Raw genomic sequence first — 27,162 nt, forward strand, 5'->3', positions numbered from 1 at the left:
AAATCAGGGTCACATTTCATGCTGAATTAGAGACCACCTGAAATGATGAGTAAACATCACCCTTTAAATAAGATATATGGTGAATCACAATTGAACTTTTGGTTCCATGTGCTTAAAAATAAGCATTTTATTGTTCAGATTTTACTCAAGAATACTACACTAACCCCTTTAGTCAGATCATTCTGATGTAATAGGATTGAGGTTTTTAACATGTAGATTTGTGCCATTAACTGTAGTTGCAAGGAACCCTTTGAGATTAGTCATCTTTTACACATGTTTTACCTCTTAATCTGAAGTGTAATCTAGGGAGTGTGCTGCTTTTTGTCACTGGCCTTTTGGGGGAAAATCCTCACTTCACATTTCATACCCATTTTTTTGATAAAGAATCAAGGGCCATTTGACCAAGAACAATCTAGCAAGTCTCTGGTAGAATATGAGATAGCACTGAAGGTCTGAGTGAAATGGATTTTAGTTTTTAAAATGTTTTGTGATAAATTTGTTGACTTATTTGTATTTGAAAAATTTATTATTAATTTTTCAGTTTAAAAATAATCACCTCAAAATAAATATAATTGCACTTCGTGCTCTAAGTATTTAAACTGAGGGGAAGTTGTCAGGAATAAAGAAAATTGTATTTTATTTTAAATTAGTTATTATAACATATTTCTCAAGTTCTTATTTTTTTAAGTTAGTCTGTGGTAAGCAGTATAATGTTTCACAACTGATGTGCATGCCCTAACCCTGAAAACTGTGAATATGTCACCTCATCCTGAGAAAATTGCCCTTGCACCAATTCTGTAGTGAACCTGTGAGAAAATTCAGTATATGAGATATTTGGGTACAGGAGGACTTTAAGGAAGTAAAGGTCAAGCTGAGCCTTAAAGGCTGAATAGGATTCACCTGTAAGACAAGCGGGGAAAGGATGTTTCAAGGAGCGGTCAAGTGTATACAAAGGCATTGCTATGTAAGATGTAAAAATGTATTATCACAGATGTCTGAGAAGTGTGGAAAACAAAAAACTAGAAGCTAGGTCAGTGATGGCGTACCTATGACGTGCGTGTCAGAGGTGACACGTGAACTCATTTTTTTGGTTGATTTTTCTTTGTTAAATGGCATTTAAATATCCTATCTAATAAAAGACAAAAAGGGCAATTAACTGTACCTCCGCTACGCTTCCCATTGGCTAATCAGGGCGACATGCAAATTAACTGCCAACAAAGATGGCGGCCGGCAGCCACGCAGCTGAAGCGAACATGAGGCTTGCTTGCTCCAGTGATCAGTGATGTAGGAAGCCAAGGTTCCCCGCCTGCCGCGGCCTGGCTCTGAGCCCGAAAGCAACAATGGTTCAATTATAGAAGCTAAACAAACCCCAGATACTTGCTTTCAGCCAGCCCTGGCCTCAGAGCTAGGAGCACCAGTGACAGCAACGATGTTTCAATTATAGAAGGTAAATAAATCCCAGAATAAAAAAAAAAGAAGAAAAGGAGAGGCTGGGAGCTTCAGTCACTGGCCAGCCTGAAAACAGCCCTCAGCCCCTTACCCAGACTGGCCAGGCACCCCAGCGGGACCCCCACCCTGATCTGGGACACCCTTCAGGGCAAACCAGCTGGCCCCACCTGTGCACCAGGCCTCTATCCTATATAGTAAAAGGGTAATATGCAAACTGACCCTAACAGCAGAAAGACTGGGAATGACTGGTCACTATGACACACACTGACCACCAGGGGGCAGATGATCAATGCAGGAGCTGTCCTCTGGTGGTCAGTGCGCTCCCACATGGGGGAGCTCTGCTCAGCCACAGGCCAGGCAGACGGCTGCCAGTAAAGCGGTGGTGGTGGGAGCCTCTCCTGCCTCCTCAGCAACACTAAGGATGTCTGACTGCAGCTTAGGCCTGCTCCCCGCTGGCAAGTGGACATCCCCCGAGGGCTGCCGGGCTGCCAGAGGGATGTCTGATTGCCATTTTAGGCCCAATCCCCCGGAGAGCAGGCCTAAGCCAGCAGGTGGTCATCCCCTGAGGGATCCCAGACTGTGAGAGGGCACAGGCTGGGCTGAGGGACCCCCCACTCCCGAGTGCACAAATTTTTGTGCACCGGGCCTCTAGTATAAAATAAATATCAAAAATATAAGTCTTTGTTTTACTATGGTTGCAAATATAAAAAAATTTCTATATGTGACACAGCACCAGAGTCAAGTTAGGGTATTTCAAAATGCTGACACGCCGAGGTCAAAAGGTTCGCCATCACTGAGCTAGGTAAAGTAAAAAAAGTGCTGGCCATTCTAGACTATTTCCTGCTAGTTCTGTTTCATTTTCTTGTGGAAATTTGACTATAAGTTACCAAATATTATAACTTTCCAATATATTAATAGATCTGTTAGATAAAAATTCATGTTACAAAATCTTTCCTTATTCAGTTCTAAAGAACAGGTTACTCATCCATGAGGTAAACATCAAAATAAAAATACTTTTTGTTTTGTTTCTTCCCCCCTTAACTAGTTGATATATTTTATTAATGATAAAAGTCATTTCACCTGCAGAATTGATCCATTAGGAACAGCAAAAGTGCAAATAGTAATACCTAACATTTTAGTTACTTTTTCTATGCACTGTTCTTGATGGTACCAGTGAAGTAGATCCTCATAACAACTCTGGTCTGGTTTTTACAATTAAAGATAACTCGTGAGGAGATAGTATAATCTCCACTTTGCAGATGAGGAAACTAAGGTATAAAGTATCCAGCACTTCTCTATACAGAGAGTTCTACTGCCTTGCTCTTTTTTTTTTTTTTTTTTACTTGTACTTCTAATGTTTATAGTGGCCTGAAGGGGCAAAAAACCCCAGTATTCAAAAAAACAACTGAGATTTACTGAAAATGCCAGGGAAGTACTTATATATGCAGTTATCAGCAGAATCCAGGCAGCTCAGGATGAAAGGTGGTTTTATTCAGGCAATCTGTTGAATGGTGTATGCTGCTAAGGACATTTGAGCATGGCCACTGTGCATTGACCACTGATCTTAACACTAGAAAGACTGAAATTTAGTATATACCTATATTGCCCAAAAGCAGTCAAAATGACTGCATTGTGAAAGAATAATATCGGAGCACTCTTCACTTATGTTCCTTAGCATTTCCAATAACTCACTTCTATTCGACATTTCTTTCATGAATTTAGGGCGCAAAAGAAATAAAATAAACAACTTATTAGAACAAGTATCACTGCATAAAGATTCGAATAACAAGTACTAGTTTAGCTTATTGAGCAACTGCAACTTATCAAGTATCGACAATTTATCATGTACTTGTATGTTATCATGTGACGGTAATCGAAAAAAAATGAAAACTGTTATTTCAATACAGAGCCGAACTGGTCATATAAGAAATTTACTCAATTCAATAATAAGAGTTAAAATTTCCCCAAGCAGTCAAAATGACTGCTTTTGGGCAATATAGGTATAACACATATATATATTCCCGAAACGAAGGAGCGGGAGGTAACTACAATTATTATAAACGCATTTATATGTTGTACAAAAAGTCACAAAATTCTAAGACATTGTGTCCTTATATACATAATTGTTTTTCTAATTGAAATTAAAAAGCAGTCAAAATGACTTCCTTGGGCAATCTAGTGTTAAATGATGACCAAGAAGTATTTAAGAAATTGAGATGCCTTCTGAGGCATCCAAGGCAGATTAGATTAGTTTCAGTGTTGAGGGGATTACTGTGTCTAATTCTTTAAAAACTGGTCAAGCCCTGGCAGGTGTGGCTCAGTTGGTTGGGCATTGTCCCGTACACTGAAAGGCTGCCAGTTCGATTCCTGGTCAGGACACATGCCTGGGTTGTGGGCTCAATCCCTGGTAGGGGGCATGCATTAGGCAGCCAATCAATATTTTGCTGTTTTTAGTTTAACCTTAAAATCAATGTCTCCCTCAGCCTCTCCCTCAGCCTCTCCCTCAGCCTCTCCCTCTCCCTCTCCCTCTCCCTCAGCCTCTCTCTCTCCCTCTCCCTCTCCCTCAGCCTCTCCCTCTCCCTCTCCCTTCCACTCTCTCTAAAAATCAATTAAAATAAGTAAGTAAATAAATAAATAAATAAAACTGGTGAGGTATTCTATATCAGGAACTTAGCATATGTCACTAACCAGATGTTTATACCTGGTTATGTTTTATCTTCCTTAAGGGTTTAGTTTTCATGATATACAGTATTTACTTATCTTGGAACATCCCTATATTTGTAACCCAAAGTACGAAATTTTCTACAACTACTCGAGTTAAATTCTTCCATGCACTTATCTTACTTATAATTTTATAAAGAATGGAGTGATGGAGTAATTGAAATTTTATCAATGAGGTCTCTATGATAAACTTGCTGATCTTGTATGTTAGACTTGGAACTTTAGCACTGAGGTTTTTGTATTTTAGATACAAAATAAGTGGCCTATTTCTAATGATGGAATAATTTAAGTATGTATTTATATTATTTCTTTTTTTTCATTTTTTTAATTAAATCTTTATTGTTCAGATTATTACATTAGTTACTCTTTTTTCCCACCATAACTCCCCTCCACCCAGTTCCCACCCCACCCTCTGCCCTCACTCCCCACCCACTGTCCTCATCCATAGGTGTACGATTATTGTCCAATCTCTTCCCTCACCCCCCCCCCCCCAAGAATAATCCATTCCCTTTCTATGTCCCTGATTCTATTACAATCGCCAGTTCATACTGTTCATCAGATTATTTATTCCCTTGATTTTTAGATTCACTTGTTAATAGATGTGTATTTGTTGTTCATAATTTGTATCTTTACCTTTTTCTTCTTCTTCCTCTTCTTAAAGGATACCTTTCAGCATTTCATATAATACTGGTTTGGTGGTGATGAACTCCTTTAGCTTTTCCTTATCTGTGAAGCTCTTTATCTGACCTTCAATTCTGAATGATAGCTTTGCTGGATAAAGTAATCTTGGTTGTAGGTTCTTGGTATTCATCACTTTGAATATTTCTTGCCACTCCCTTCTGGCCTGCAAAGTTTCTGTTGAGAAATCAGCTGACAGTCGTATGGGTATTCCCTTGTAGGTAACTGAGTTTCTTTCTCTTGCTGCTTTTAAGATTCTCTCTTTGTCTTTTGCTCTTGGCATTTTAATTATGATGTGTCTTGGTGTGGTCCTCTTTGGATTCCTTTTGTTTCGGGTTCTCTGCGCTTCCTGGACTTGTAAGTCTATTTCTTTCACCAGGTGGGGGAAGTTTTCTGTCATTATTTCTTCAAATAGATTTTCAATATCTTGCTCTCTCTCTTATTCTGACACCCCTATAATTCTGATGTTGGTACGCTTGAAGCTGTCCCAGAGGCTCCTTACACTATCTTCGTATTTTTGGATTCTTTTTTCATTTTGATTTTCCGGTTGGGTGTTTTCTGTTTCTTCGTATTTCAAATCTTTGACTTGATTCTTGCGATCCTCTGGTCTGTTGTTGGGAGCCTGTATAATGTTCTTTATTTCAGTCAGTGTATGCTTAATTTCTAGTTCGTCCTTTACCACAACATTGAGGGTCTCATTAGATTTCTTGAGGATCTCACTACATTTATCGGCGGTCTCACCGGTTTTTTCGAGGGCCTTATTAAGTTTATCGGTGGCTTCTAGACAGTTCTTTAAAGACCTTAAAAGTGTGGTTTTGTACTCTATATCCAGCAGTTTGCTTTCCTCCAATTCTGTCGTTTGTGTCCTGTTTCTTTGTCTTGGCATTTTTTATGCTTCCCTGTGTCGATAGAGTTCCTTTCTGTGTTAAGTGTCCCAATTACCTGAGGTGGACACTCTTGGTGCACCCCTTTGTGGGCTTTGTGCACAGTCTTGTTGTAATTAAGCCTTGATTGTTGTAGTTATCACTGTGAGGAATTGACCTCCAGGCCAATTGGCTGTGAGAATCAGCTGTGTCTACAGTGGGAGAACGTTTGTGCTGGAGACACCCCTCTGGGGCTAGACTTGCTTCAATGGGGCTTTGGTGCTCCTTATTTCTTTTAATCAAAAGTTAGAATATAGGTTTTTCGTGGTTAGTTATCTTTCCCCCTCTCCTTTGTCAAGGTGCACCTTTGGGGAATGCTGCATGATGGACCTCAGAGACACTCTCAGGTGGCCACTTTCTAAAGAGGTTGTTTATACACATTTTGCCAATAAGGAAATGAGGAAGGAACTCTGAGTTCAGATTTGATCTCCACCCAAGGCGAGATCTATTTTTCTGTTGTTACTGAGAAACACAATAGGGTTTGTGTATGTGGAGGGGAGATAACTGTCAGGGTGACACAGTTAATGATTCTGCAAGGCTGTTGGTGCCATCTTCTCAGAGCCTTTTACAGTTGCTCTGACTCAGAGGGAGTGAGTGCCAGGCCTGTATTTCCAGTTTAGGCTGTGCAGCGAGCTCACTGGACAAATACTACAGCACTGCCTGCTCTAGGGGTGACGAGCTGGCCCCTGTACCAGTGCCTGGGAATGCCTGCCCATCTTGTCAATCAAGGTGACTGTCAGGGCTGAAATTGTCACTGGGAGCTCTGAGGTTTGTTTTCTGCTCTGTGTGCTCTTGTTGAACTACTGCACACAGGCTCTTACATTACAGTTGTTGAGTGTCTGTGTCCTCAGGAGACCAAGAGTTTGAAGACAAGGAGTGTATCTCTCTAGTACCAAGTACAGTGCCTGGTTCATAAAGGCAAATGCTAAATATATGTCGAGAGAGTCACTCATCCCATCCCTTCCACCTCCCTGGCAAAGAGATGGCGGGACGCCTAGGAGGGGCTCTCAGTATTGGTTTGTCCATATTGTTTTGGCTGGTGCTTTAACAGTGAGCCGGGGGTTTGTGTGTTTGTTTTCTTCTCTAGCCTGTTGCTCTCTCCATACGCTTTTACTAGTATTCTTGGGTCCCTTCTAATCTTAATCATAGTCCCTTTCCTACCCGGATGCCTTTGCCCTCCTCAACTCCCACCTCTCATTTCTGCCTGCTAGTGATAGCCTCTTCAGATCTTCCCGTTGTCTTTCATCAGTTTGCCATTTCATTACCCCTAGTGGTTTGGAATAGTGTAAATTTGTATACCTTATTTCTTGATGTTTTTTTTTTCTCCATATAATTTAAGGCAAAGAAATGGAAAGATGCTAGAATTTCAACTAGGATTTACTGAGTCCAAAATTGGCTGCTTGATATGTTCCTGTTAGGACATTATTAATGTATATAATTTTATAGGAATGTTTTCTGTATTTGTTGTTAAACAGATTTTCTAAAAAGCTAATTAGTAAAGGATCAAGAAATGAGATGTCATTATGGAAAGGTCTGGGGGTCAAGTTAAGCATTTCTTACATTTGTAGAATTTTTTTAAAATAAATTATTGCATGTTATGGAGCAGTCAGAATTTAAATTTTATTAAAATTAGAAATTTTTGTTTGATATAAAACTTTCTGGAGGGTGAAATGGAAAATAAAGTTGTTAGAATTCTTAGCTAATAGAGATTAATAAACTTGCTATTCTCCTATATAATAAAAGGCTAATATGCAAATTGTCCTCTCGGGAGTTCGACCGACTGGGAGTTCAACCACTCGCTATGACGTGTGCTGACCACCACGGGGTGGCACAGAACAAAGAAAGGCCCCTGCCGGCAGCTGGCAGCTGGTGGAAGGAAGGCCTGGCTGGCAGCTGGGGGAAGGAAGGCCCTGGCCGGCAGCCGGAATTAAGGCCCCAGCCAGCAACCAGAAGGCTCTGATCGGCCCTGATCGCCGGCCAGGCCTAGGGACCCTACCCGTGCACGAATATCTTGCACCGGGCCTCTAGTTTAGAATATTAATAAATATTCTAAATTTATATTTGCCTACCCCTTGCTTTCCCAAAGCATTTGGGTGGGGAGGTGAGGATGCAAACTAGGTCGGTTGAGGTCAATAATTTTTTACAGAAGTCTAGTAAACTCCCCAGAGACTACCCCTGTAGCCAGGGCATAATTTCCCAAGCCACGGAAGGCCAGGCCAGAGCAATTAATGACTCATAATGCCAGTTTACAACAGTCCTTTACTTTATACAAGCAGAATTATTTGTGCTATTTCGGCTGCTTTGACCAAGCCTTTCAGAGTCATTTTGCTTAATTTGAACATGCCATACACATAACAAGGATAAATACCACTTTACTAAAGTATAGTGGGGACAGAAAATCACATGAATATTATTCTGAACTCTTCCTTGCCTGTGAAAGATGAGTGTCCGCTCGCTGAACATGAAGAATGATGGGAGTGATGCAGGTACAGTCCTGTTGCATGGGGTGGGGGTGGGGGAGGAGGGGGCGTTAATTTTGAACGCTTAGTGGGGATAGTTAGGGATAGGATAGATATACTGGGTTAGAAATGCAACTCAGCTAGAGTCATAACAGATATTTTTTAACGTAAATGTCCTAAAGATTGGCAAAGAAACCACTGAGGAAAAGTGCTGCGCTGAGGAGCATGTTAGAAATGTATGGATGCCCCATAGGTAACCTGAAAAGTTCATTGTTCATATTATCATTTCTATTTTTACCCTCAGATGTTCCTTGGGGGAAATATTTTGAGGGCCCAATGAGCTTTTTTCATACATGTTTACAAGTCATTTGGAAAAGAAGACAGCCTGAGCAGATGGTTGGGATTTATGTTCATTTTAATGTATCTCCCAATGTAGGTAGGATCATGGGGACAAAAATAAATAAATAAATAAAATTCCATTTAATTTACTAACTCAAAATTACCAGCCTTAAAAAATGTTTTGTTGTTAATACAGACTAGCACTGATTTCTTTCCCCAAGCTACAGTTACTTTGGAATTAATTCCTTCGTGTGTAGCTCACTTATCGTCTGTGGGGCTGCATGTAGTGTGTAGTGTAGTTCTGCCTTGGTCCGAGTGAGCTTTATCTGTGTGACTGGTCAGTGGCAGGAGCAGTGGCCTGTGCTGTGGTCTTTTCTTGTCTTGTGGATGTCTGTGGCCTGCAGCTATGGGCGTTGATCTAGGGATCCTTGGTCTGCAGGGACTCTTCTGAATTTCTAAATGAGAACATTTTATTTACAGCAGCTTGTATAGCTGGTCAGGGCAGGTACTGTCTGTCCCACTTTAGAGAAGGAAACACTGGAAGACAGATAGGTGAAGGGACTTATCCAGGGCCACATGGCTAAGAAGAGGTAGAATCAACTCTACATGCCCTGCGTTTTGTTATACCTGTGCCCGTTCTCCTGTATATCCAGCTGCTTGGGCCTCAACTTTGTCTTCCATTCTTTTGCTGTTTGGGGGTGTAATAGAAGTATAGTAGCTTTTGCCATAAGGACTTTATATTCTATTTTGAGTTCCTTTAGAAGTTCCTTTCCATAACCAATATTTGAGGGGATTCCTACCTGTGCCCGTTTCTTTAATTTTCTTGCCAAATTTCTGTAGCCTCCTTTTAAAATTTTCCTGTAACCTTTTAAAATTTAATTAGGTGCTACCAGGTAGCATCATCACTGCCCGGGTGGACAAGTTGTGTGAGGTAGGAGTGGGTCCAGCCTATAATGTCAAGGAATGGTGCCCCTCCCCCCTTCCCACCCAAGGGACCGCACCCATTCATTGCCTGACGTCTATATGTGGTCAGCAGATGGTCTCTGCTTCGCCTAGGAGCATCATTGCCGTATTTACTCCCCATCTTCATACCTGAGGCTGCAGCTAATCCTAAAGGTTACCATCTCATTGTCTTTGCTCTGGTCGGAAGGGTTATGTTCTTATTTTATCGTGGAAGTTAGAGGAGCCTCCCTTTGGGTGAGATCTGAACTGTGTCCAGGCCCTGACTGGACATGGCATTAACAGCACAGGCTCTGGTTCACATTTGAGTTCTGCTGCTGGTTTTATATGATGTTGGGAATCCTGTGTGACTCCAGTTCAACCTGCATTTTTGAAATGAGAAGTCCTTACTTCACTGAGTCATTGTGAGATTAAACTGAATATGTCTAAGGCACTTAGAAGTGTGCCTATCACAACTGCAGCATCCACTAGAAGTTAGCCTGTATTGCTGTTATTACTGCTACTTGCTGTGAAGTGTATAAAGTAGCTTTCTGATATATTTTTATTACTTGTGTAGGTCTTTCTTATTTGGGGAAGGATCTTAGTTTTAATAGGTGGTTTGTAGGTCACCTGGCTGGTAGTGTTTCCACTAGGACAAGCCAGTCTTCTTTGTGGTGGAGCCCTGTGTGCCCAGGCGGGTCTGTACAGAAACACTTCAGCCTCCCCTTGTTGCAGGGACAGGACTGGGCAGAGGTCACTTTTGTGGTCACCTTGGCAGCTCACTGCCCCACTGCCATCAGGGCCATTTAATTCTGTTCTCGCCGTGGTTGTTCCTGGTGCTGCCATGCCTCCCACAGACTGCTCTTCCTTATAGCTCTGTTACTGTGGTTTCTTCTCCCTGGTTTCTAGCAGGAACAGCTTGTGGTCCAGAACGAGGAAGAGAATCAAATACAACTTGACATTTAGTCATTATCTTTCCAAAGTTGTCCAAAGGGAGTATTTAGTGTGATGCTTCAGTGGAAATAGAATTGTCCTCTTCTAAGTAATCTCCAGCTGAAAGAACATACAGGATGGGTTGGGTGCACATTGGTGAGAAGGGAGGTATCATAAAGTAGGGCAGCGGCCATCTTTCCAGCCAATACTTCTGAGGGTCGTCCCAAGTGCTGAATATAGGGTATTTCAGTGAACAAATAGGCAGAAATCCTGCACTGTGTAGCTTCTGATCTAGAGACAGGGACTCTTCTCACAACCTTCCCAGACTTCTCATTTGCTCACACAAAAAGCCAGTCTTTACAATTACCTAAAGGGCTCTGTGGGATCTGCTGCTCACCCCAGCCTTACCTTTCTGACCTCATTACAGGTCACTGCCCCTACCTTAACCTTTCCATTGCTGTTTGTCATATAGTTTCCTTTTTCTTACTGACATTTTTATTGCAATTACATTATCCTATATAATAAAGAGGTGATATGCAAGTTAACCCTCACACCCTCACAATTTGGCTGCCTATGACCAGGTCGGCAGGAGGTTAGTGAGGGACAACCAAATGATTGAACAGCAAGCTGCGTGGAGTGACCAGGCCGGCAGGGGGGTTAGTGAGGGCCGACCAAATGACTGAACAGCAGGCTGCGTGGGGCAACCAGGCTGGCAAGGGGACCATGAGGGATGACCAGGCCGGCGGGGCGGGGGAGCAGTTGGGGGTGACCAGGCCAGCAGGGGGGGGGGCAGTAAGGGGTGACCAGGAAGGCAGGCGCGAGCGGTTAGGAGCCAGCGGTCCAGGATTGTGAGAGGGATGTCCAACTTCCAGTTTAGGCCCGATTCCCGGGATCGGGCCTAAACCAGCAGTTGGACCTCCCCCAAGGGGTCCCAGATTGGAGAGTGTGCAGGCTGGGCTAAGGGACCCCCCGCTGCATGAATTTCGTACACTGGGCCTCTAGTTTTTTCCTAATTAAACACACATACACAAACACACAGGATATTACACTTTCAATGTACCACCTCCTGGTTGTCAATACATTGACATAGTTCTTTCATATCTTCTATTTTTCTTATATGGAAATAAACATTAGAGATAAACTCCAGCTCTCCTATCTTCCCATTCCTGTTTCCATTTCCCTTCCTGCCTATCTAGAGGCAATCATTATCATTAATTTGATATACAACCAACATGGTTTATAGTTTTATGCCCATATAACTATCTATAATAATAAATGCATAATATGCTAACTAAACCAGACGTCCTTCTGGACAACCTTCCAGACAAAGCCGGGGCTGTGAGGGAAGCCGGGTCCCAGGTGTCTGCCAGCGACTGGAGGGAAGCCCAGGTCTCTGGTGCCAGAGGGAAGCTGGTGCCAGCAGCCGGGGGAAGGAAGGCCTACTCTTGCATGAATTTCGTGCATCAGGCCTCTAGTTCATACATAACATGTGGAGTTTTTTGTGCTTGTGTTAAAATGTTTTCATATGGCATTATACTGTATAACTGTATACTTGCTTTATTATCAGTCAGATCAATCGATGAATCTAGCTTATTCATTTTAACTGCAGCTCTCTCTCTCCTGACTTCAGACTATATACATCCCAGAGAAGGCCTTTGATAAGTTTAACTTAGGTCACTCTGTGGGTTAAGCAGATGGGATACTCTGATTGCTCAAGCCTGGAATACATGCCTATGCCTATAGCCAGAGGGTCATCTTACTTTATTTGCAGCTCTCACCATAATCACATGCGTTTGAAGGATTGTTACAAGAAAAAAGAAGTGGAGAAAGCATTTGGGGCAAATGAAAAAACACATATTTCCACTCAAGTTTCAAACTAGAGCTTTGACATGAAATCTTCTGGGACCCCTTCCTGACTCCTTAGATCATGCTCCTGGCAGCCATTATCATGCACCATATCAAACTGCCCCTCTCCTCATGGGGTGTACTCGTTCGGAGCAGAGACTGTGTCTATCTTGAACTGCTGTACCTCAGGAAATAGAAGGTGTGGCGCAACATTGCATGCTTAACACATATTTTTGAATGAATGAGATTTCACCAATTGTAACTTTCAACCTCGCTTCCTGTGAACAGGTTCCTGCCAGGAAACCCTGTGTGACTGTGGCATGAGTATACCTGCGTTTAAGGCCCATTAAATTCTGGCTCTTTTTACATCTTTTGGTTTATTTGGATGATTTGGCTCTGTTTGGGATTTTCTTATTTAATAGTGAAAATTCAAGGGAAGATAAAATTGTTACAATGCAAACTTTAACTTCTGTTGTAAAATCTTTTGAGTTGGACCCTGCCAGGCCCATTAAACCCTATGATCCCCTTAGCTTTCATGTGTGCACAGTAATTTCTTTCTAACCTCAAACATGTCATCAGCTGAATATGTTTTATGCAAATTTAATTCTCAGTACCTTCTTAGCATTGGGAGAATTTGGATTAAATGTATGTAAGATTCGAATCATTCTATTTGGAAGTAGTTGTGGTAATAATAGCAATCACCATTTATTGAACGCTTTTTCTGTGCCAGGCATGTGGATACAGGTGCCATCTTTATGTCCGTTGTGCAGATGAGAACACTGGAGCTTGGAGAGCCCCGTAATCTGCTCAAGTCCTGTCCACTCCTAAGTGGGAAGCTGGGATGTGGTCCACACATTGACCAGAGTCACACTCCTCAGACCATGCTCTCTGCCTTCTCTAATTGAGAAACAAAAATCCTGGGTTTGGTAATAGAAAAAGGACCTCAGATTTGATCATATATAAAGCTTTGGTGAAGATAAAGAGCTTGAGGGAGGATCAACCAGATCTTTGAGCATTATTCCCATGGCTTCTCTCAGGTGTGTGTACAAGGGGCTGAAGCCACACACTGTGGCCTGAGCTGGCACCACATTACCTGGAATATTGAGAGAGCATTTGAGAAATACAGGTTGCCCAGTGCTTCACTGTCTCCAGTGTGCCATTTGGTCTTTAGCCCTGGGATTCTGGCCATGGGAGGTGTCATCTAACCAGGAAGGCTTGGAGTATGTGGATAAACATTTAGACAAAATAAATTTTACTTAGAATACCTAAATGAAGCAAAGCACTGTGAATTTTTAAGCATCTCCCTGAAACTGTGGGAGAGGCAATCAAGAAGTTTACAGCAGGCAAGCAATGGAATCTGATTATATGCTGCCATTATTATTAAAGACTAGTGGCCTGGTGCACAGATTTGTGCACATTGAAAGGAAATCGGGAGCCTGCACCCAGGGAGTTTCCATGTTCCCTGAGCCACTGGGAAGTCGCATGGGGAGTATGTCCTCCCTGCAGCTTCCTGAAAAAATATTTCCAAACATCCCTTCTGCGGCCAGGGTTGCGCCTTGCCAGCCGGGAGGTCTCCAATGAACACCTTGGGCCATGCTGAATGCTTTCCACTGCTCAGAGCCGGATAAGAGATGCTCGAGGGTGAATAATACAAAGTTGGGGATCTTAGAGGGAGGGGGTGCTATCTCTCCCACATCCACACCCTTCAGATCCATCTCCCTGACTTTTACACCGATTGTCAGTCGCCACCTTGTGGCCATTTTTATGTTGCTGCCTTCCTCTGTAGCTCTGGGGCAATAGGTAAGGGATGAGATTTTATCTCTACGCCCCAGGCAGAGTTCCAGGAGCATGGCAGTGATATCAGGCTCGTTCTGGTTACTCTGAGTGTCCGTGCTTCATTCGTTCCCTGGAGATTGTACCTGTAGGCTTATAGGGTATGTGCGGCAAGTTCTGGCTGAACTGTGGGCATCCCTGGGGTGGGTACCACGGGGGGCAGGGGAGGGGTGTATCCATCCACAAGTGCTCCCATCGGCAGGAGCCACCAGGGATATGAGGGGAACAAGGGAGCCCGGATGTAGGCCAGGCCCGGGAAGGGTGCGATGGCAGCTGAGGGTGGTAGGAAGGAAGGAGGGAGAGACGGATCGAGGTCCTAGGTAAGGCGTGTTCTTAATATTTCAGTTCCACATGGCCCTGATGCCTGAGGGGAAGTACCAGGGAGCCAGCATCAGTATCAAGGTTGTCCCAGTCACACACACATTCCATGCTGTATTTGTTCACAGTAGATTGTACCAGCAGAGTATAGGGGGTGATTTTTCCACACAACTCCTGGCCCAAGTGTGGGGCTGCCTGAACCAAACAACCAGTCAGTCCAGCACCTGCTGCTGCCCCTCCACCCACCGGAGCTGACCAGCGCTCTGCAGGGATCCAGGAGCAGGTATTTGGTGCCAGGTAGCAGACCTTTCCAGGAGATGGGGCTGGGGCCGGATGGTAGATGGAAGTTGCAAAGGGCTCACCCACGGACATGCCTGGGTGTTGGTCATTGGGCTGGATGTCGCCAGCACTTGCTCTTGAGATGGGGGCCGACCCAGGGAGTACATTTGTGAAGCCCCTCGGTGGGTTTTTCCCAAGCCTGAATCCGGAGAACCAGAGGGCAATAGGTAAGGGATGTTGTGCAGCTGCAGGGTCTGAAGGGAACGTGGGGCGACCAGGGGCCAGTGAAGGCTGATCCGTGGTCATTCTGGCTACACCCCCACCACCCAGGCATTAGGACTGCAGTCTGTTTGCTGGAGATTGCGCCTGCCAGAGGCGGGAGTGGCTCTCCCGCTGTGGGAGTGGACCGACTACCAGGCGGCAGCTCCTGCATTGAGTGTCTACCCCCTGGTGGTCAGTGTGCGATTGGTCGTTCGGTTGTTCTGGCATTATGCTGGCTTTTTATATATATATATAGAAGATATGTATAAGACCACTAATGGTACTTTTCTTTATTTACACTGTTTTAAATCAAAATATACAAGGACTTTCATAGGTTCAGTCTAGATCTTTGGATCTATCTCCCAACCTGGTATTTACTCTAAAGTCTTATATTATTTAGCTCTGAATTCTCTCACAATGGATGTTTTCAGGAACATAACCCCTGAAAACAGTTGGAGGTGGTTACTGATATCACTAAACTTGATAGGTTAATCTGTGCTCTTTGTAACCTGTCTGCTATACTAGGTTACTGTAAGTTCCTTCCAGGCAGGGACACTGTTTTCTGCTTTTATAGTATACTAGGGGCCCAGTGCATGAAATTCATGCACAGGTAGGGTCCCTAGGCCTGGCCGGTGATCAGGGCCGATCTGTAGGGCACCTGGTGGGGTGAAGGGGGGGTGGGAGCCCCTGCAGGCACCTGTCCTGGCTGGCCTGGCACTGCCTGCTCGCCGGCCCCATTTATATTTGGACTAATAGTGCTACTTGCATAGTATGTCTGGGTTCCCAAATGGACTTACCTTATTTCTATGCATAGAAAGCAGTTATCTGATAAATGGATGGAGTTATAATGGAATTGTGTTTCTGTCTCTTCTAGGTTGCATCACAGCGTATTAGCTCAGTGGACCTCTCCTGTTGTAGCCTGGAGCACCTGCCTGCCAACCTCTTTTACAGCCAAGACCTCACTCATCTCAACTTAAAACAAAACTTTCTAAGGCAAAATCCCAGTCCACCCACTGCCAGGGGCCTCAGTGAACTGCAAAGGTGAACATGCAGAAATGGGTCATTCAAAAGGGGAGGGGTGTCAGCTTCTGGTTGTTTCTTGAATATTCTGACTTAAAAAGCTATGGTGTTTAACTTTCAGAGGGCAGGGTAATAGGACTTTATTAGTAAAGACATTAGCAATTCTTATTCTGAAATTAGTTTCAAGGTTCTTGCCTTTGAAATGAATGCTTTATGATATTCACTAACAGGATAGATTTGTATAAGAAGAACATTTCTCTTTAAATCACTTTTATTTCTTAACCCATATACAAATGGGTCAGTGAAAAGTTAATGCTGTTTGGTACTTTACTGCTGAACTACAGGGGTTTGATCAGATTGAATTATTTCTTTTGAAATTCACGAAAGGTCAGGGTTTTTCCATGAGAAGATATTTCCTTAGGAATTTAAGAACTAAGGTTTAAATCCATTAATACCATCTAAGTCATCCTAGATGTAGTGTGTAGATGTCAAGAGTCAGTGTTAAATGAATAGGGTCTGGTCCTTTGTTACTAGAGAAAAAGCACTTTATTTGTATGTATTTAAAATAGATTTAGGAATTTACCATATTCATTTCCTTTTCCTTTTTTGGAGTAATGACCAGTCTTGATTCTGTAGTAAATGAAGTCTTTGATACATATATATTTGTTGTAAATACATGAGACTATAATTGCAGAAGGATGTAACTTAAATAATGAATGGTTTACTTGTTCTTAAATGACCGATAGTGCTCAGAGATTAAACTATGATAATTAATCATTGTGATTATGTGTTTATGATTTTTAATTCCAGGAAGAATCCTATATAATAAAGAGGTAATATGGAAATTGACTCTCATGCCCTCACAAGATGGCTGCCTATGACCAGGCCAGCAGCGGGGTTAGTGAGGGATGACCAAACGACTGAATAAGCAGGCTGTGTGGGGTGACCAGGCTGGCAGGGGGTTTAGTGAGGGATGACCAAATGACTGAATAGCAGGCTGAGTGGGCGACCAGGCCAGCAGGGGAGGCAGTTGGGGGCAACCAGGCCGGGGGGGGGGGGGGCAGTTAACACTAGATTGCCCAAGGAAGTCATTTTGACTGCTTTTTAATTTCAATTAGAAAAACAATTATGTATATAAGGACACAATGTCTTAGAATTTTGTGACTTTTTGTACAACATATAAATGTGTTTATTAATAATTGTAGTTACCTCCCCCCTCCTTCATTTCCAGTATCCTATCTAATAAAAGAGAAACATGGTAATTGGCGTACGACCGATACCCTTTTCATTGGCTAATCAGCGAGATATGCAAATTAACTGTCAGCCAAGATGGCGGCCGGCAGCCAGGCAGCTTGAAACTAACATGAGGCTTGGTTGCCTCAGTGACGGAGGAAACCAACGTTCCCCGCCTGCGGCTGCCTCTGAGCTGGCAGTTTAAGAAACTCTGTAACAAATACCGCCCAACTTCAGCCAGCAGATTCGCAACATTGTAAGCAAAGGCCAGAAACCTACTTTCAGCCTAGGCCTAAGAGCTGGAGCCAAGCCTCAAGCTAAAGCTGGCCCGGAAATAAAAAAAAAAAAAAAAAAAAAAAAAAAAGGAAAAAAGGAGCGGTTGGGAGCTTCAGTCACCCCCAGCCTGAAAACAGCCCTCAGCCCCTCACCCAGACTGGCCAGGCACCCCAGTGGGGACCCCCACCCTGATCCAGGACACCCTTCAGGGCAAACCAGCCGGCCCCACCCGTGCACCAGGCCTCTACCCTATATAGTAAAAGGGTAATATGCCTCCCGGCACCGGGATCAGCGTGACAGGGGGCAGCACCCAAACCCCCTGATCGCCCTGCGGCTCTGTGTGTGACAGGGGGCGGGGCCACAACCTCCCTATCCACCCTGCTCTGTGCCTGATACGGGGGAGCTCCCCCCCCCCACGGGCCCTGCTCTGTGTGTGACGGGGTAGAGCCATAACCTCCCCCTCGGCCCTGCCCTGAGTGTGAGAGTGGCGGCGCCCCAACCCCCTGATCCGCCCTGCTCTGTGGGTGATAGAGGGCAGCACCCCAATCCCCTGATGGGCCCTGCTCTGTGCGTGACAGGGTACAGAGCCCCAACCCCCCTGATGGGCCCTGCTCTGTGTGTGACAGGGGGTTGCTCCACAACCTCCCCATCGACCCTGCCTTGAGTGTGACAGGGGGCGGCGCCCCAACTCCCCAATCAGCCCTGCTCTGACCCCGACCAGGGGCTGCACCTAGGGATTGGGCCTGCCCTCTGCCACCCTGGAGCAGGCCTAAGTCAGCAGGTCGTTATCTCCCGAGGGGTCCCAGACTGCTAGAGGGCACAGGCCAGGCTGAGGGACCCCCCCTCCCCCCCCGAGTGCACAAATTTTTGTGCACCGGGCCTTTAGTATATATATATGTGTGTGTGTTATACTTATATTGCCCAAAAGCAGTCATTTTGACTGCTTGGGAAATTTTAAATAATCAAATGACTCTTATTATTGAATTGAGTAAATTTCTTATATGACCAGTTCGGCTCTGTATTGAAATAACAGTTTTCATTTTTTTTCGATTACCGTCACATGATAACATACAAGTACATGATAAATTGTCGATACTTGATAAGTTGCAGTTGCTCAATAAGCTAAACTAGTACTTGTTATTCGAATCTTTATGCAGTGATACTTGTTCTAATAAGTTGTTTATTTTATTTCTTTTGCGCCCTAAATTCATGAAAGAAATGTCAAATAGAAGTGAGTTATTGGAAAAGCTAAGGAACATAAGTGAAGAGTGCTCCGATATTATTCTTTCACAATGCAGTCATTTTGACTGCTTTTGGGCAATATAGGTATATACTAAATTTCAGTCTTTCTAGTGTTAAAGGCGACCAGGCTGGCAGTGGGGGCAGTAAGAGGTGACCAGGTCGACGTGGGGTGAGGGGGCAGTTACGAGTGACCAGGCCAGCAGAGGGGTGCAGTTGGGGGTGACCACACTGGCGGCAGGGCATTTGGGGGCGATTAAGCTGGTAGGGGGGGCAGTGAGGAGTGACTAGACCAATGGGGGGGTATTTGGGGACAACCAGGCTGGCGGGGGGGCAGTTGGAGGCAATCAGGCCAGCACTCAGAGGCAGTGAGGGGCGATCAGGCAGGCAGGCCGGTGAGCGATTAGGAGCCAGCGGTCCAGGATTGTGAGAGGGATGTCCCCCTACATGTCCTGGATTGGAGAGGGTGCAGGCTGGGCTGAGGGGACCCCCTCCCCCCGTGCATGAATTTCATGCACCAGGCCTCTAGTAATTCAATAAATGCTTATTACAAAGTTTGTGCAGATATGTAGGAAAAGGGAAGAGTATTTTAATGGTCATTTTTTATAATTGTGAATATTCTTTTAATACTATCCCAAAACTCGACAAGCAATCATTTCTTAAATGTTAGTTCCAATGTACAATCTAAGACCCTATTAGTGAACTTTTTAAATTGTTTTACATTAGGCTCTATTGGTTTTTCTCGCACTTTGAATGAGTCTTTGCCCATGCATCATTTACTGCATTATGTATTGGTCATTTGAAAAATACTGGTTTGTTAGGTAATACAGATATTCCAAATGTTAACACATTTCATTTTGCAGTTTCAAGAAATCACAGTTGTTAATATTACCACACATCTCATCAGAAAAATATTTGTGTTGGAATGTTGTCAAGCTCACGGTGGAAACAAGTTTTTCAAAATTTTAATTTTCAATTGAAAGTGTAAAGCTGTCCCTTGGCAGCAAATACTGTCAGTTGTTTTTCCTGAATTGACCTTTTCCCTTCATTGTAGAGGAAGTGTCTGCCAGATACCCAAGTCTAAATAATGAGTTTGTCAGTTATTCTTTCAAGTAAAAGTGGTATTCCATAAACATAGTGGCTTGTTTGGCTCACAGCTTGAATAATCGTACAAGTGTTCTCCTTGAGATGACCTTCATGCTCTAGTATACAGAAGTATGTACTTCCCATATTATCACCCAGAAAATAAAGTTATGGACTCACAGGTTGAGATGTAATACAAATAACTTCCTTGCATCAAGGACAATTTTAAGTAACACTGGCATTACAAATTTTTAAAAATCTTTTTGCTGTGATCACCTGCTAGAGAAGAAGTCAATGACAGCTGGGACAGTTTGGTGCTACATTGAATTAATTACACAGGCAGTCAGAACTGCAGTAAGAATATTATGTTCCAGCACTTCCTTATCCTTCCTTGGAGCAGATAGGTATGATGAAAGGAAAGCACAGCAAAATCCTGAATGTAGGTTTTCATATGCCCTATGCATTGATTATAATATTTACTGACACTACTATAATAAAGTGACTATGATTGTTTTGCCAAAGGGTCACATTATGATTTGGTTCACTTTGAGTTTGGAAATTATTTTGAAATATTTTTGTGTGTTTTACAGCAGTATATATAGGTTTTTGCACTTCATTACAGAACATCAAGAACTTTGTCTCATACTATTGAATCCTGGTGTCTCAGAATAGAGAACGGTTAGAATTCATGCAAACCAGTGCTCTTATTTTAGGCATGAGGTAAATGGAGATTTTAAATGCCAAATTCAGGTTAGTGGTCATCTTATGGGAGGCAGATTGGTGATGGGATTAGGGAATGGTTTGAAGAGAGTTTCAGCTATGTCCATAATGTTTCTTTCTTTAAAAAAAAATTAGTGGTAAATATGACAGACATTAACGGCAAATATGACAAAATATTAATATTTGAAAAAGCTGAAAAGTTGGCACTTGGATGATCATTCCTATTTTCTGTATTTTTCTATTTGTATATTTCATAATTACCAAAAATTTTAACCTAAACAAAAGGCAAATCAGAATGCTTCTATATTCTTGGGGAGGAGGGAAAAGATATGATGCTCCCAAGGAGCCAGCATTTGTGGACTAAGTAAATACCTAGAGGGTAGAAGATATTTGTGCCATCACCTTGCCTGTTCTTTCAGTCTCCTGATTGTCTCCCATTATCTTTGATTCTCCACCTATAAATATCTTTCTAACCCCTCCCCCCAAATAAATAAATATTTTTTCAAACCCATCCCCCTGTCTCCTGTGCTCCCCACCCCTCAGCAAGCCCCTGTCCACCAGCTGTCAGAGGAAGCACTTCCCTGCTCTCACCTAGAGTTCTGCAGGAGCCTGGAGACTGGTTATCTTGCTGTCATTTTCCCACTGCAGTTCATTCTCTCTACTTTTCTTACCTACTGTTCTGAATTTTTAAAAATTTAAACATTTTCCTCATCAAACAAATAGCCTATACAGATTAAAAAAATTTTTTCTAACAAGCAATAAGACCCATAGTAAGAATAGGTGCATAGAACTCCAGCCTATCCTTTCACCTAAGTCCTGCTCCCCAGGCAACCACCTTTGAGTCTTTTTGCTGTTTTCCTCCATCTTCTGAAATATTATGTATATACTGCTCTTTAAAATTTTTTCATTATTGGACATTACGTGCTGACATATTACAATGGAAGGTGAGACTTCAACTCTCTTACATATGTCTCACCCCGCACCCCCATGCAGAAACTGCTGCTTCCCCATGCTGTGTATAGGTATTAATTTTTAGTTGACTTGGCGTTGGAGGGTTGACATTCTTTTGAACATGGAACCATGATTCACAGCTAAGGCACTTAAATGCAGTGATTCCATTTCCTTTGTTGTGTGCTGCTTCTCTTTTTCACTGGTGTGCTTTCCTTTTCCTCCAGTGCCCTGAGCTTTCTGGCAGCATTATGCCCCTCTCCTTAGCACCTCTTCCAGGGACAGGCTTCCCTCTGCGAGCTGGAGCTAGTCAGTCCTTGCATAGCTGTTGTCCTGGGAATACCTTTGCCATTTTCCTGGGAATTCCCTGCTGTCTCTCCTTTGTGGGACCCCTAGTTTTCCTATGTCTTATGATTTTTTTCTTGGTTTACTCCCTCTTTTTAATAGAATGTCTTCTAGGATCTTCCTGAGAAAGGGGATGTGGGGGCAAATTTATTAGACACTGTATAACTGAAAATGGTTTTTCTTTCACCCTTGATTGATGATTTGGCTGACTTCTAGAGAGGAAAACATGTTTCCTCAGAATGTTGAAGCCAGTAAGCCATTGTTTTCTAGCTTCTACAGATCCTGTTAAAAAGTGTTGTAAGTGATCCATCTTTTGTTCTCTTTTTTAAAATTAACAACCCCCAAAGGATTTTAGGATCTTCTTTTCATGACACTCCTTATTTCAGCCTCTATGATGAACACTTGATCTGAAAAATTATGTCCTTCAGTTCTGGAACTTTCTCATTATGTTTTTTGGTGATTTCCTCCCCCTTGGTTTTCTCCTTTCTTCCTTTGAATTCCTTTTAGTTACGTAGGACCTCGTTGTTTGTCCTCTAATTCTCTAATTTTCCTATCTCTGTCTTAATGCCTTTCCTACTTCTTGACAGGTTTTCTCTATTTTGTTTTAACCTATCTGAATTTCTGCTGTCTTTGTTTTCTAAGAGATCATTCTTGTTTTAATTTGTTTTCATTTTAATAGCATTCTATTATTTTTTCCATGGGTGCATTTTTTTCTCTTTCTGAGGACAGTTTATTTACTTATTTACTTCCTTCTTGCACTGTCTTGATTCTTTTTTCCCTGTTTGTATAGGTGCCTGACTTTTTTGTTAGAAATTTGAATGAACTGCTTGGTGATCATTAGCTCTCTATTCCTATTTAATGGTGAGTCACAGAAAAGTGAATCTGGTGCCTTGGACAGTGGGCGGGGCTTCTCCACCATACAGCTTCATTATGAGGGCTGTCAGGGCAAGCCTGTGATTTCATTGGGAAACTTCCAAAGACAGTGTCTGTGGATCTTTTCCCTAGGGCATGCCAGTTTTACTGGAGAGGAATCCTTTGGTCTTTTGCCTGGGCAGTGCATGCCAAGATTCGGGAAGCTGAACAGGAAAGAGAACTGGAATCTCAAGACTTAGCATGTGGATTTTTATTTGATCTCCTTGTTTGCAGAGCAGTGTTTTCTATGATCCTAATATCTTTGAGCCCAGAACTCTCTGGTTCACTTTCTTCTGGGAAATAAACTGTTTCCTTCTGGAATTGGGGAAAGAATATGGGGTCTGACACCTCCTTATGTAACCTTTTGAATTTTTTTTTTTTGTAGAAGTATAACAAAAAAACATAGAAAAGGCACAAATATGAGTGTACAATTTGGGTTTACAAAAAGAATAGATCAATTTTACCAGTACCTGTATTGACAGAATATTACTGCAAAGGTTTCTGTTGCTTGTTTTTTTTTTTGCTTTTTTTTAATTTCAAGAAAAATGATCTTAAATATAATAATGTTACATGCAATAAACATTAATATGGTGGGGGGAGATATGCTGAGGAACTTGGTATGTGGGGGCTGAGCAACTGGTACAGCTGCTGTAGCACTGCCCTTTGGAAAACCGATGCTTTAAACCAATTTCTTTTCCACCACATACTTCTATAAGATTTTTGGCCCCCACCTGCATTATCCAAGAAAGGTTTCTTGCTATGTTTCAGAGTAATAAGTGTGCAAATGTATGTGAATATGCACAGACATACACACACATATGTTTAATGCTAGGGACTTAAATTTTAAAAACTCATATTTATACTCCAAAGAGCATTCCTGTAGTTTTATGTTCATGCAGTTAGTATGCAGTTTTGAGAATATGCCATTTATCTAATTTCTTATTTTTGTTTGTATGTTTAAGGAATTAGTGCTAATCCAGTGTACGTTTCACAGAGAACAGGTTAGAGAGTTCCCAAAAGATAATTTATTTTCATGTTTTACCTAAGTCTCAAGGAATGAATATTTAGATTACAATGTTAGGGCAAATGTCCAGGGAGAAACTTTTTAGGTACAATACATTTATAACAGGCAGGCATTCTGAGACTTTTTCTCTTAACTACATAGCCCCTTAATTTTGCTTCCTATGGCAAATTCTCACTTTAAACGAATGAGCTATTTTCACAGAACATTTAAACTGGTATTTGCAGCAGCATTCTAAATCTGGAAAGATGGCATGCTGATGTACACACACAGGTCAGCGGTTTCAGAGGGAAAACGCTGTTCTTGGAACCACCGCTGTTTGTTTTTCCTTTATTGGCATTGGAACTCTTCAAGTTAGTTTTCAAAATAGAGTAGAGGCAGAATCAGTGATTTTTGGTAGTTTTAATGGGTTCTTTCCCGATTATGTCACTAATAATTATAATGCATTATTTACCTCTCTTTTATTAGTACTTTATATATTAACTATATCTCCATTTAGATGACCCAGCTGGTATTAGTACAAAGATTATTATTTGCAATTGAGAATTATTTTTAGTGAAAGTTTCTTTGTAAAGTCAGTGAAGACAGAAACTTTTTGCTGGCTTAAGAGTCCTGTCCATGTCTTATTGTTTTTAGTAATGTATCAGAGCAGTGTGAACTAATTCATACTAAATTATATTGGTGTTCAGACATTTTGCTGTGCTGACAAATTTAGCTCTTTCACATTGATCGTTCATTAAAGTGTCAGGAGAGGTAACATTGTATCGCAGGTCCTAGGGTTTGTAAGTCTTCCTAGATCAGAGAGCTCTTCCCGCACAATGTGTGCAAACAGCAGTGCAGAGAGCAAACTCAGAAGCGATGTTTGATCGTAATAATTTGTATATCTGCATTCCTGGCAGCTTCATCCATGGTATTTGTCAAGTTTGCCACTTAAGTTGAACTTAAATGTCTTCATTTTAGGTAATTTTAGTTTACTCATCACTTCTTCCTACCGCTTTTAGAGATAAGCCTATATTTTAAGTATTTGACAGATAATAATTAAAATACACACACTTAAATTGCTTCTATGTGTTGGGAATTATAAAATCATTACTATCAGAAATTGGTTATGTTTTAGTTGTGTTTGATGGCTGGTGGTTGTTTATCATATTCATCCATTAATATAGGAGGTGGATCTGCCTTCCAGCTCTTGCTCTTTGTAAGTGAATTGATAAGAGAAACAAAGGTACGTCAGCTAGAGGTCCCAGCAAGTTCTAGGAATTCAGTTTTATTTTTTTTTAATAGGAAGATTACTAACTTTTTAGGTAGAAGTTGATATTTCAAGTTACTTAATAAGTCATGTGTGTCTGTATGGCTATAGAATTATTAATGTGCATCTACCATATGTGATTCTTCAATAGGCACACACACAAATAGGAAGATGTACCACCATCAGCATTAAAACATTCTCGTTTAGATACTGAATTTTGTTATTATTTGTTACTATTGTGCCTTATAGTTTCACAATATTTTATGCAATAGTCAGGGTTTTTTTTTCTTCAGTCTTTTATTTATTTATTTATTTATTTAAAATTAAATCTTTATTGTTCAGATTATTACAGTTGTTCCTCTTATTTCCCCCCATAGCTCCCCTCCACCCGGTTCCCACCCCACCCTCTGCCCTTACCACCCCCCCCCAACTGTCCTCATCCATAAGTGTACACTTTTTGTCCATTCTCTTCCCGCACCCCCAACACCCCTTTCCCCCCGAGAATAGTCAGTCCACTCCCTTTCTATGCCCCTGATTCTATTATATTCACCAGTTTATTCTGTTCATCAGATTATTTATTCACTTGATTTTTAGATTCACTTGTTAATAGATGTGTATTTGTTGTTCATAATTTGTATCTTTACCTTTTTCTTCTTCCTCTTTTTAAAGGATACCTTTCAGCATTTCATATAATACTGGTTTGGTGGTGATGAACTCCTTTAGCTTTTTCTTATCTGTGAAGCTCTTTATCTGACCTTCAATTCTGAAAGCTTTGCTGGGTAAAGTAATCTTGGTTGTAGGTTCTTGCTATTCATCACTTTGAATATTTCTTGCCACTCCCTTCTGGCCTGCATAGTTTCTGTTGAGAAATCAGCTGACAGTTGTATGGGTACTCCCTTGTAGGTAACTGACTGTTTTTCTCTTGCTGCTTTTAAAATTCTCTCTTTGTCTTTTGCTCTTGGCATTTTAATTATGATGTGTCTTGGTATGGTCCTCTTTGGATTCCTTTTGTTTGGGGTTCTCTGCGCTTCCTGGACTTGTAAGTCTATTTCTTTGACCAGGTAGGGGAAGTTTTCTGTCACTATTTCTTCAAATAGATTTTCAATATCTTGCTCTCTCTCTTATTCTGGCACCCCCATAATTCGGATGTTGGTACGCTTGTAGTTGTCCCAGAGGCCCCTTACACTATCTTCATATTTTTGGATTCTTTTTTCTTTTTGTTTTTCTGGTTGGGTGTTTTTTGCTTCTTCGCATTTCAAATCTTTGACTTGATTCTTGCGCTCCTCTGGTCTGCTGTTGGGAGTCTGTATAGTATTCTTTATTTCAGTCCGTGTATGCTTAATTTCTAGTTGGTCCTTTTTCATAACCTCAAGGGTCTCACTAGATTTCTTGAGGGTCTGACTAAATTTATCAGCAGTTTCTAGAAAATTCTTGAAAAACCTTATAAGTGTGGTTTGAACTCTATATCCAGTAGTTTGCTTTCCTCCATTTCTGTCATTTGTGACCTGTTTCTTTGTCTCCGCATTTTGGCTGCTTCCCTGTGTTGGTAGAGTGGCTTTGTGTGCTAGGTGTCCTATAGGGTCCAGTGTCTCAGCCTCCCCAATTACCTGAGGTGGAAACTCTTGGTGCACCCCTTTGTGGGCTTTGTGCACAGTCTTGTTGTAGTTAAGCCTTGATTGTTGTAGGTATCACTGGGAGGAATTGACCTCCAGGCCAATTGGCTGTGAGAATCAGCTGTGTCTATGGTGGGAGAACTTCTATGCTGGAGACACCCTTCTGGGGCAAGACTTGCTTCAGTGGGGCTTTGTTGCTCACTGAGTCTGCCCCCTGAGTGTGTCACTTATGGATCTGAGGAGTTGTAATCTGGATGGTCCCACTCTGACCACTGGGTACACTGGCTCTTGGATCTCTAAGGAGGTGCTAATTTAGCCTCTGCCTGAGGCTACCCAGCAGGAACTATGGAGAGATCTGCAGATTCCTCTTCTTTGTTTGGGGTTTGGAGGTGCCCAGATGAGGCCCAGCTGTGAAGCAATGCAAGCTGCTGTGGGGCCTTGGGCCTTCTTTTGGATGTTCTGGGTCTCTCTGACCCAGCTGCAGTTAGTTAGGTAATTTTCAGATTGCAAAGGGTCAGGCCTTTCA

General features: G+C 42.2%; 1 protein-coding gene across 3 annotated transcripts in view; it reads left to right on the top strand.

The window, feature by feature from the left end:
• Window positions 1–27,162, top strand: part of PHLPP1 (PH domain and leucine rich repeat protein phosphatase 1) — a 209,048-nt gene that overhangs the window by 113,842 nt on the left and 68,044 nt on the right. For all 3 annotated transcript variants that reach the window (XM_059706273.1, XM_059706272.1, XM_059706271.1), the window contains one exon: window positions 15,852–16,018. In XM_059706273.1, coding sequence (XP_059562256.1) covers window positions 15,852–16,018 — 167 coding nt within the window. The remainder of the gene's footprint in view (window positions 1–15,851; window positions 16,019–27,162) is intronic.

This window comes from Myotis daubentonii, chromosome 8 (assembly GCF_963259705.1).
Source record: "Myotis daubentonii chromosome 8, mMyoDau2.1, whole genome shotgun sequence".
NCBI classification, from domain to species: domain Eukaryota; kingdom Metazoa; phylum Chordata; class Mammalia; order Chiroptera; family Vespertilionidae; genus Myotis; species Myotis daubentonii.